Source organism: Festucalex cinctus, chromosome 13 (genome assembly GCF_051991245.1).
Source record: "Festucalex cinctus isolate MCC-2025b chromosome 13, RoL_Fcin_1.0, whole genome shotgun sequence".
NCBI classification, from domain to species: Eukaryota; Metazoa; Chordata; class Actinopteri; order Syngnathiformes; family Syngnathidae; genus Festucalex; species Festucalex cinctus.
The window spans coordinates 10,212,886-10,224,358 of NC_135423.1; the positions used below are offsets into that span (position 1 = coordinate 10,212,886).

The following is an 11,473-nucleotide window of genomic DNA, read 5'->3' on the forward strand; positions in this document are numbered from 1 at the left end:
TCTAAAGTGCGACAATATTTTTATGTTGGTCATCATAGTACAACAAACCTTTTCTCCTCCTTGCAGCCAACATTTACAAATGAGATGGAACATTTGTGTGCGGGAAATGACTTTTAATAGCACAAACATGAAATGTTTATCCAACAAAAGTTTTTTCAACATTTGTAGTCAAATTGACCTCTGGTCATGAAATGTAAAGATTGATTATTGGAATGTTCTTCTCTGCACCAAGTAAGCACGAAAAAGAAGGAGAGATAAAACATAAATAAAGTGTAAAAAGAAGTTGACGCTGATTGGTCACATGACAAGGAAGGCACATGAGTGACATCATCACGGATGTCACGACGCGGTTTTGCAGCTTGACAGATGGCTGGACTTGCTAGGCAACAGGACACAAACAAGACCAATTGACTTGAAGGTGCGCTCATTTGCATATTCCCACCCAAAGGCTCACCTGGAGGCGGGGCTTGGTCTCGGGAGGCGGAGCTCAAGCCTCGCTGGCGCTGCTGTTGCGGCTCAGCTCTCGGATGCCCTGAAGGATTCTCTTCATGTGGCCCACCTTGCTGACGCCCAGGTCCTGCGCACGCACTCACGTGTCACTCGCCTCCACGTGCTCATGGCGGACGGCGCGCCGGTCATCACGTGACACCTACCTTCAGGTCCCGCCTCTCCAGGTGCAGCAGTTCGCTCCCTCGCACGTCGTGCCGGCCGAAGATGTCCTTGTACTCGGACAGACACAGGAAGTCCAGCCAGGCCCCCACCTCCTCCGTGCCCCACTGCTCGACTGAGACAGAAGAGGACGTGAGGCCGACCGGCGTGCAGCGCCACGCGGCCGACCGCCTGAAGAAATGCTTACCCGGCAAAGTGAGAGAAGAAGCGCACGCCTCTTTGACTTTGTTGTTTTTGTCCTTTTTGAACTTTGGGACCAGACGGAACTTGGCGGCACGACTGGGCTTGGCCGAGTCGGCAAACGAACCCTGGACACAAGCCGGCCGGTTGAGCGCAGCCGGACGGTGGCAGGACTCACTTTTGCTTACCTGTTGGTCCGGCGGGTCCAGGGCCAGCTTGACGTCGGCCAGGCCACCCAGACGTTGATGCACGCAAGTCAGCGCCGCGTTCAATTGCTCCTGTTGGGCCGCATCCAACGCCTGCCACGCACACAAACCTGCGCTTTGAGTACCGGCGGGCTCACACTTGTGGCCAGGTGAGCGTTTGCGTTACCAACCATGGACATCTTTCCTGCCAGGAGCAGCTCCGTCTCGCTAAGCAACGCTTTCACGTCCTTCACCATGGCCACCACCGCGCCGCAACTGGCCGCCTACACAAGACACATGCCGGCAATTCAGATAAGTTCCATCCCGGCGTCGCCGAATAGAGAGCTTGCGCAACCACCAGGAACGGGTCAACATCCCTTCGAGGGACATTTTGCCAACAAATGGATTCATTTGGAAAAAGTTGACATGCTGTTTAGAGGAAATTGTGTGCGACATGTACGGCCGATTCCAGTCCAAGGAAGGATTCTTCTGACATTTTGGGGGCATGAATGTGCACCCGGTAAAAAGTTTGAAATGATTCCAAAAAATTGCCTTTGTAGCTCCCCGCCCCTTCCAGAGGTGCAACGGAGCCCAAAGGTCACCTTTGACCTTTTGTGGACCTCCAAAAATTGGGAGGCTCCAAGTGACTCGTCAAGTCATCACTTTCTATCCAAAATCCTTTTTCACGCTCGACGAACAAACTTGCTCTCTGGATTATTGCAAGTATGAATCAGCATGTCACTAGCTCGCTCTGCCACCTAGTGGACATCAAGCGGAACAGCACTTGTGATACAAAGAAAAGTCAGTATGATGGGCAGGCACACTTTTCATATGGGATGTTTGCATTTCTTGAAGGGATACTTGACTCATTGAACAATTATCAGCAGTGAAAATTTAATATTTTGTTCATTATTTTTTCATGTACAATTAATACCTTTTAAAAAGTAATTTTTCTACTTGCTGTCGACTGATGATGTCACCTTGTTTTCTGTGTTTGGTCAGTAAACTGAGCCATGATTGGTCGTTACCTACTTCCTCAGCACAGGTGATCTCATCAGTCGACAGCAAGTAAAAAATTACCTTTTAAAGGTACTAATTGTACATGAAAAATAATGAAGTTACCACATTAATTATAGACAAATATTAACTTTTTACTGCTGAAAATGGCTCAATGAGTCAAGTGTTCCTTTAAGAAATATTGCAATGCTGTCCGATGACGGGGCAAAAAGCAAGATGAGTTGAAAGTCAAGTTTGAAATAGTCCCCCGTTTTTATCCAATCAAATGGCTTGGCTTGTCTCATGGAGCAGCACAGACTTCAAATGTCAAGTTGAAGACTTGGACGGACAGACAGTGACAGAGGTTGACAACATTTTTTTTTTTTTTTTACTTTTGTAATTTCAGATCAACTTTTAACTTTTTTTTTTAAAAATGCAAATTTATGATTTCAAGAGCTGCAGCATGCTTGAAACTTATGCATGAAATCATCACTCATGAGACAGAAATTTCCAAAAACGTGTTTTGTTGTGTTTTTGAAACGTGATTCCTGGATGAGTGTCAACCAAAGTGCTGAAGATGGACGACGCAAATACCCCAACGGTGCCGGACTGCGTATAGACGCGGTCCATGGACTTGGAGCTGGCATTGACGGCATGCGCCAGTTCTTGTTCCAAGCTGCGGTGACTCTGCGCCAGCTGGCAGATGCTGACATACACATACACAAAAAACACACCAGCAAGTGCGTGAAGGGACAAACGGGTGCGTGCGAGCGGACAAAACGAAAGGAACGCTTCGCTCACCTGCCGATGAGGACTCCGGCCGCCTGCGCCAAGTCCCGCACGAGCGCCGCCTCTTCCTCGGAGAGGATATCGGGATGGTTTCCCAGCGGCGGGTCCCGGGGAAATTCGCACTTTTGTTTGTCCTCCCATGACTTGAGCGTGCTCTCGAAGGCCTGCCGCACACAAACAGTGCACAGCAAATCTCTCAGATCCTTGAACAACATACTGAACTGAACCCTCAAGTTGCTTCTGATGTCATGTCATCAGTAGTCAAAAGCGCTTTGAGGGCCTTGTAAAGAGGAAAAACCCTTTATAAATGAAGTACCTTTTACCAGAGTGAAGTGTTTGTTACATTTTTAACACAGACACTAGTGTAAAGTACTTTCACACTATTCACTGTTTACTAGTTTAGAATTCTAACACTATTCAGTGTTGGAGTAACACTGGTTAAGTGTAAAAAAAACACTTTGAACATTGGTGTGGACACAAACACTTTTCTAGTGTTAGATTGAACACTACTCGGTGTTAATCTAACACTAGTGATTTTGCTGTGTAAGTACGCGCCAGACCCCGCCCCCCGACCTGGCCCCTCCCCTCCCCGGGACTCACACGGTCCCTGGTGAGCGTCTGGCTGCGGTTCTTGTGGAGGATCTTGATGTAGCCCGGCGGCTGGATCCAGGCCTCGCCGTCCACCTGCACCGGAACGCCCTCGTCCCCCAGGATGGCGATCTTTACCGTGCGACACTGGAATGGAATGCAATACATCGTTAGTGACAAGCACACAGCCACGACATTTCACTTAACAGGCACAAGTGAAAAACAAGGACCATCAGATGGGACCAGCATCTTACCTGCGCGATGCGGTGGTGTTGCAGGTTGATGACCCTGGAGACGGCCATCTGCATGCTGCCAAACACGGCCACCACCTCCAGAATTTTGTCGTCGAAAGACGGCGCCGTGAAGATCTGTCAACACGCACGCACGCACGCACGCGTGGCAGGTGAGCGGCAGACGTGCCGGAGGAAAAGAGGAGAGACGGCTTTGCCTGCTCACGTCGTCTTCTTTGGTTCCGCCCCAAAAGTTGGTTCCGCCGGCGTAGCTGGGAATGTTCAAGACGGCGATGCCCTGCAGGCTGGGGAGGGGGATGGCTCGCCCGTCGCACTGCAAGCACCACAGGAGAGGACGCCAATCGGCCAATCGGCTCGCTCCATCGGTTGGTCGCGCTCGATCACTCGGGTCTCACCTCCAGCAGAACTCTCTGCTCCAGGTTCTTGTAGGTTCTGTGCAGCAGCTCTTTGGTTCCCAGAACGCCGTACCACATCATGTTCTTGGTGCGACTCCTGCCAACATACGCGCACACGTGTCACATGACGCACGCTTGAGCCCGCCTTGCACTCCTCACCTGCACTTCTCAGGATGCTCGTCTCGCTTGTTGTTGAAGTCCAGAGAAATTTTGGCGTCCAGACCGATGCCGAAGTAGTTGTTCATCACACACTTCTCCGTGTAGCACTCCCTACAAACGCATAAACACCTTGAGATATGAGCCCCTTTGGTTCCATGACTTCCCTCCTAAGTTGAGACATTTGGACAGCTGATAAGAAATGACAGGAAAGGATTTGTTGACATTTTCTGCACCTTCAAATGGAAGCAAAAACAAGCCACAGTTGAATACTTCTTGGAAACTTGAAAAGTCGGAAACTTTTATACTTTTGCCGCTGAGCTCACTCAACTTTTTGTTAAAATTTGAAAACAAAGACTATTTTCTTAAGATTAAAAGAAAAAAAAATGTAAATGTTAAGTTGTTGACTCAACATGTGCCCCCATCCGGGTCTCTCGCCAATGGAAACATCATCGGTCCAAAAAAAAAAATATTTTCTTCATCCTCATTTCCCTCCACGTTGTCACAAGTCATCGTGCGTCATTTCAAGTTTTTCATGACTATTGGTGAAAAATTGACTCTTCATCTTGCTCATTTGAAAAGTTGAAGGCCTCGGCTCCTTGCAGAGGACAAATAATCCATCACTGATTGATTGAAAGGCAAAGTGCTACTGCACTATCACTTTTTACAGTGTGGGTTAGCATTAACATGGAGCTAACAAGTTGATGCAGACAGCAGGGGGGCCTTACATGTTGTCAGGGTCACATGACGCAAGCGACTCGCTGTTGAGCAGCAGTCGACCGATGACCGAACTGTGAGACAGCGAGGACGACACGCCTGCCCGCAGACCTGCACGCATGCATGCACAAAAATAAGAGAGAAGAGGCGACGCGAGGGCAGGCCAGAGCATCTCACCAGGATAGAGGATCTTGGTGTTGAGGACGGGCATGTTGTCCGGACTGGCCGTGTGTACAGGAAGTGACACGGAGCTGCCTTTACTCATCATCCTCTCGCACGGCGTCTTGCTGGCTGCGAGCGCGCACATGAAAAAGTCACTGATCATATCGGACCGAAGGACCGGCAAGTGCAAAAATCAGTCGGACCTCTGCCAGCCGGCCGCCGTTCGCCGCAGTCGTCCTCTTCGTCCAAGGTCAGGCCGGCAGCGGCGGAGAACATGGACGCCGTCTGTGCGTTCTGCTCATCCACGGCTGCAAACAAAACACATCAGGTTTTCATTGCTTTTTTTTGTGCCTTTCACTTCTGCTCACTCCTCCTCGCTCGGGCTTTTTGGGTCCTTTCAGTTTTTGCTTGCTCACTTTAACAGCCAATGTTGACCTTTCTTTTGTTTTATGGGTTATTTTTCCAGTAAACTTGGAGCTGGAAAAATCTTTCAATGATTGTTTCAAGTTCAAATGATGAAAAGTTTACAGCAAAGTTCTTGACGATGACTGTTGTGAAGGACGATTGTTGTTTTTCTTGACGAGTTGCGATATGACTGGATAGCCGATAAGCCGTTGAAGTCATAGGGCGGCCATCTTGCTTCTCAAATAGTGGGGCGGGCCTGAGAAAGCGCGTCTGGGAAAGATCGGCGCAGCGCTGACCTTTCTCGGCGTGTTCGATGATCTGCCGGATGACTTTCTTCAGGCTGTTGGCTCGTAGCATCAGCTGCTCACGAGGCTTAAAGACGGCCGCCGCCGGCGAGTCGGGGGCGGGCGGCGCGTGGAGGAAGGGCAGCACGAAGGCCAGGGGGCTCCCGTCTTCCGGAGGGAGGGGCGAGGCGGGCCGACGGGACGCCTCCGACTCCTGGGTCAGAGTCCGCAGGAGGAGGTCCAGCTTCTCCTTCAGGAGGCCGCACTGCAAACGGCAACGGGAACAAACAGGAACAGGAAGTCGGCTGGGGCCCTCCCGCTGCCCACTCTCATACCTTCTTGGCCATGACGTCAGACTCCCGTGACGGCTCCGTGTTCTTCTCGTAGGCCTTCCCCACCCGCGCCACAAAGTCCTTCACCGTCTCGCACAGGACCCTGCGCACACGCACGCACGTCAAGCTGGAGGCCCAACCAGGGGGGGAACAAACAGGAAGTTGGCCTACTTGGCGGAGGAAATGACGACCGAGTGCTGGTCCGACGTCAGAATCTTGGAAAGGTGAACGGCTACCGAGTCCTCATAAGTCAGGATCTGCTGCACCTGTGCACACATTAAGTCACTTTTGCCTGGGTGAAAGCTCAAATGACGCAACCAGTCGCGAGGCCGCCATATTGGTCCTCCCAAGAAACGTTTCGACATACGATCCTATAAATTTACAGTATCCAAACCAGAGAATATTTGAGACAGTACTTAGTAGAAACAGTCTCTGACACACAGCAAGTAAAAAGTGCCGCGTGTCACCTCTGAGTCGTCGGCGCAGTCCTCGGCCACGGAGGAGGCGGAGTGTTGCCGCGCAAACTTGCTCTCATACACCATCACGCTCCACCTGCAAGCGCAACAAGCAACAAAGTGGGCAAAGCCAGCAGTGGTCCTCGGTCCTCGAGCACGCCGCCGCCGCAATCACCTGTCCAGCATCTTGGTACTGGCTCGCTCCAGTTTCTCCAGGATTTGAGGTAGTTGGGTGTCGTCGTCGCAGGCCGACCCCCAGCCCAGAACCCGGGCCAGGTCGTTGCCGGTTCCCAGAGGCAGGACCCCCAGCTGGCACTAGGACAACACCAAGACGGCGGCGTCAGGACCACGGGCGGGACACGGCCAGGTGGTGGGCGGGCCTCACCTGTTTGTGCAGCGTCAGCGCGTCGATCTCAGACAGGACCCAACCCACGCTGCCGTCTCCTCCGCACACAAGGATCCTGAAGGTGTCGAACTTGTGGAAGAGACGCAGCCTGTCAAAGATGGAGCGAAACGTTAGCCGGATGCGGCCGTGCCGCCGACGTTGCCGTCCGTCTCACCCCAAGTGAGGTCCTCCGTTCATCAGATCGAAAACCTGCGCGGGGTTGAGCAACTGCTTGAAGCGCCGCAGGAACTTGACGCCCTGGTTGTCGCCGCTCTTGGAGTTAACGAAGACCAGGAGAGGACTGGTGCAGGACGGAGGACACGATGCTTTCCAGAAACCTGACGAGAACCAAGCGGCAAAAGTTCAATCGAGGTCGGGCTCCAGCAATTCATTTTTTTTCATATTTGCAGACACCAAACACGTTCTACATTCCTCATCAAATGATGGAGGACGTCCTTGTGCGTTTTGTCCACAAGAGGGCGCTCCGACACCATTCAATCTAATACATAACTTTCCTGACACATGACTTCAGTCACAATGACGTTGGTGAAGCTCCTAAGTGAAATTTTGCTTTGACTGCAAAAATATTCTGCACCAACCACAAAGCACCACAAAGCTCTACGCGCCAACTGGCAGTTGACTTGAAAATGTTCCCATCGGAGTGGGAATGCGTCACTGATCTGAATATATGACTATATAGCCACGCGCTTGCAGGTAACGTGAAGAAGTGTTCTCACCGTCAGAGTCGATGCTGTTGAGCGCGGTGGGCGGGATGACGGACACTTTGCACTGGCCCAGCGGACACTTGACGGACAGATGCTCCCGGCAGCCCGAGTGCACCTGAAGATCCGGCCGACGGCGTTAATACGAACAAGCGGGCGTGCGTTTGGGCGGGCGACCTTCTTACCATGGCCTTGCACCAGAGACATCGCCAGTCTTGCAGCCGGAGGACGCTGCCGCAGGTCTTGTCGCAGGCGCCGCACTTTGCCGACACGGGCAGGTTCCCCTCCAGCCACTGGTGCGGCATCCACACCTGCCGGACGCACGCCAAATCGTCGTCACCGGGCCCTCCATCACGCCGTCGCTCGCACTCACCCCGTCCTCGTCCTCGATGATGTCCTTCCCGATGGAGGCCAGCGTTGTCCACTTGCAGTTGTTGGTGGCTCGTACCGCGCAACGCTTGTGGGCTTTGAACTTGCACACTGCACACAACAACAAGATGGCGACACTGGTGTGTTTACTTGGGTTTACCTGGTCAGGTGTGGAAACCTTTGAGACATGGACACGCTCGTCGTCGTTGGGGCCAAAAACTGAAGCCTAATTTGTTCACCATTGGACCATCAAAACAAAAGCTCCAATTGGAGAGTTTTTCCCAGCCAAATCAGCTGATGGCCGCCGGTCGCCCATGCAAGCCGTTGAAGCCACAGGGCGGCCATCTTACCACTCCCATCTCGCGAGCAGATATGTATATGGACAGATTAGACATATACAGCCTGTACGCGCATATCTTGGTTGGCCATCCCAATCCTGCCGCTTTTCTCACTTGGCAGCAATTCAAGATGGCGGCCATCTCCGTCCAAAAGTGCAAACGGCGGCGGCGGCGGACAGAAAAAAAGCCTCAAACGGCGGCTTCATATTCAGAGGACAATTGCGTCCATGTCCCAAGACTTCGGGACGGTTTGGACTCCACAACAGAATAAGTCGTGGAGTGTTTGTCAGTCGCGTGCACGTGTGCGTACCTTCGCAGGAGAGCCCGTGCGAGGTGACTCCTGACAGAGCTTCTCTGCACACGTTGCAGTAGGTGGGACGGGCGTGCGAGCACGCGTACCAGTTGTGCATCCCGCTGAAGTGCTCCATGCTGTACTGGCTGGACTGCAACACGCACACATTTGAACAATGATGGCACATTGTGATTTTCTAGGAACAGAGATTCAGCATACGGTAGTTGTGTTTTCTCATTATCTCATTATTGTCAAGACGATGACATAAATAACATCTGCAAGTGTGATGAGCAACATGTCAGAAAAGCCAATATGCTAACTGCTAAGCGTTTACTTGACAAAACAATAACAACAATTCTGCCGGCATCCCAAGGACGCCGCTGATTTGTTTTGTGCTTTGCTGACCTCATAGTTTTGTCGGTTCTGGACGCTCCGCAAAGCTGAGATCCATTCCTCCATCTCCTTGCGGTTGTCTGCGCACAGGATCAGTCGCCGGCACGGGGTGATCACCTGCACGAACGCACACACGACATGACATGAGCGTGGAGACGCTACTTGCAGACTCCCAACCGGCACCAGGCTGAGTGTTTGCAAAAAACAAACAAACAAACGAACGAGCAAAAAAACAAAACAAAAAAAGTCGGTCCGAGACTCACCGTGAAGCTGTTGTTGACGTTCTTGGTGCTGGATTCGGCCACGCTGGCGTCCGTCAAGTCCACTTCGTCAAAGATGATGGACTGCGGGGCAGAGGACAAGGTGACAAATGAGCACACGACGGACGGACGATCTTGCGCTCACCTTGGCGTTCTGCGCGTAGTAAAGTGTCCGTCCCCTCAGTTTGAAGTATCTTCTCTTCCACCGCTGGAAAGAACTGGTCTGCTTCATCAAGTCTCCTTCCTTCAACACCGTCTGATGCGGCCAAAAACCAAATCAATCGTATCCATAAAAACAGCATGATACAAAATGGTCCTCACAATTCTAACCGCTCAGGTTTGTTCAATTGTTTTTCTAAATGTGTTGAGCAAGCTTGCAGATATGTGAGCGTTCCATATCATCAACGCATCCATGATGGTTCACAATCACTTGTCGGCCATGTTTGTGTGACTCTCAAACTTGATCGCTTCCATTTGTGCTCTTTTGAAAAGGGATGAACGGGCTTGCTCCCTCAAAATTGTGGGCTGTTTTCTCGGGGGGGAAATAAAGAATTAAATAGCACCGCATTGGCCCCAAAAGACGCCGGTCCAACTGCCATGTATGTTGGACGGCAAATCCAAGTGGAGTTTTGAGTTCTGAATTTGGCCAAAGAATATTCAACCAAAAAGGGCAAAATCTGTGTTCAATCAAGTGCTATCCTTTCATATTTTCATATTCATATGATGGTTAGGATATCAATCAGTGATGGTGAAAATCTGTGAATAATAAACACCTATTCAATTGCATTATGGGGGAATCAAAACAAAATTGGTCAAATTAGTCAAGTTGTACCATGATACCACCAGTAAACGCTTTGCTCCCATACACCCCCCCCCCCCCCCCCCCCAAAAAAAAAAAAAAAACTGACAACTTGTAAAACTGATTGTGAAAGGCTAAAAGTGGTGAATCCACAGATGCCCAAACACATGTACGCAGGGGGTCCAGTTGAGTTTGAGTTCCATTGGCTCTTCATGTACACGTCACTGCTTGTGCTTTGCACATTTGTCATCTTGTTAATTTGGAGATGAAGGCCCCAAAACAAGGTTTTTTAATAGGAAGTGTGCGTTTGTCGCAAAGATTTTCAGGAGCTTTCAAACTTTTCTCGGAAGGCCTCGCAGCAGACAATCAAATACGCAGGAAATGTTGAACATGTTGCCAGCAAAGCAGAACGAGAGTCAAAATGCGTTTCTTGATCAATTTGGGCTGCCAACTGAGTAGCAGCGATGCTAACGGCGAGCAGTTCCCGTCCTCCCTCCCTCCCGCGCTCAGCTCAGCTCACGTCGGACGGCCGAAGCACAGCACGAAAGGCCGAGGCTGTGCTTCGGGCCTCCGCCTGGAAAACCGGACGTCGCTCCGCCCCTTTTCTCCGCGGCCACGAGCACGACGGACCGCTAATAACGGACTGGCTGCACTTGCGTTCGCCTGCCTGCCGGCCGCAAACTCGGTCGAGTCTAGTTGAAGTGTGGTCGCAAGTTTGCACGCAAAGATGACAGAAGGAAAAATATGCCATTTCATCACAAGGGGAACCAAACGCAATGCTGGCAACATTTGCTCTTCGTATCGCCGTCGATGCAACTGAGCGAGCACGATTTTCGTGTTTCTGCAACAAGTGCTATGGCAAGGGAAAGATGCATATCGCGACGTTTTTGCCGTGAACGCTTACTGCCGAATGGAGCGCGCGCTCGCAATCAATCGGACGAGTTGCGGGGCAACATCGTTGCAAATGTCGACGTCGCGTGAGACGCGAGTGGACCACAACTCGCCGTTTTGACACGGGGCTTCGGTCGTCTGGCGCAGCTCACCTTGCTGCGGATCTGACCGGAAGTGGACACTTTCCGGATGAGCTTTTGCGGGGTGCCCGGTTCCTGCTCCGGTTCGCTGTCCGACGACTCGTCCGGGCAGCGAGCGCCGAAAAAGTCCCCCGCTCCCTCCGCCGCCATCCTGGGCCTCTCTCCGGTCTCCGTCGTCTCTTCTCTACGGACGGAGGGCTCCGTCTTGCCTGCCTACTGCAGACCACCCGCGCCGGCAGAGCAATAGGGGAGCGCCCCCGAGCGGCCGAGAACGGTGACACACATACACACACACTGGGCGTCATTTGGATGCCCATTGC

At 51.6% G+C, this 11,473-nt stretch overlaps 1 protein-coding gene across 1 annotated transcript; it reads right to left on the reverse strand.

Moving 5' to 3' along the window:
* Nucleotides 1-79: 79 nt before the first annotated feature.
* Nucleotides 80-11,459, reverse strand: dgkd (diacylglycerol kinase delta). The gene is made up of 31 exons (XM_077542132.1): nucleotides 11,166-11,459; nucleotides 9,469-9,579; nucleotides 9,327-9,407; nucleotides 9,076-9,180; nucleotides 8,689-8,821; nucleotides 8,045-8,151; nucleotides 7,857-7,982; nucleotides 7,687-7,789; nucleotides 7,125-7,287; nucleotides 6,950-7,058; nucleotides 6,740-6,879; nucleotides 6,577-6,661; nucleotides 6,281-6,375; nucleotides 6,113-6,212; nucleotides 5,790-6,042; nucleotides 5,292-5,396; nucleotides 5,104-5,217; nucleotides 4,938-5,037; nucleotides 4,213-4,323; nucleotides 4,054-4,150; nucleotides 3,864-3,971; nucleotides 3,662-3,775; nucleotides 3,420-3,554; nucleotides 2,832-2,983; nucleotides 2,625-2,736; nucleotides 1,226-1,318; nucleotides 1,038-1,148; nucleotides 857-977; nucleotides 654-784; nucleotides 455-577; nucleotides 80-379 (listed from the first exon to the last, which is right to left on the reverse strand). Exons 1-30 carry the CDS (start codon nucleotides 11,301-11,303, stop codon nucleotides 488-490), a joined length of 3,543 nt encoding a protein of 1,180 aa, XP_077398258.1. The 5' UTR covers nucleotides 11,304-11,459; the 3' UTR covers nucleotides 80-379; nucleotides 455-487.
* Nucleotides 11,460-11,473: the final 14 nt, after the last annotated feature.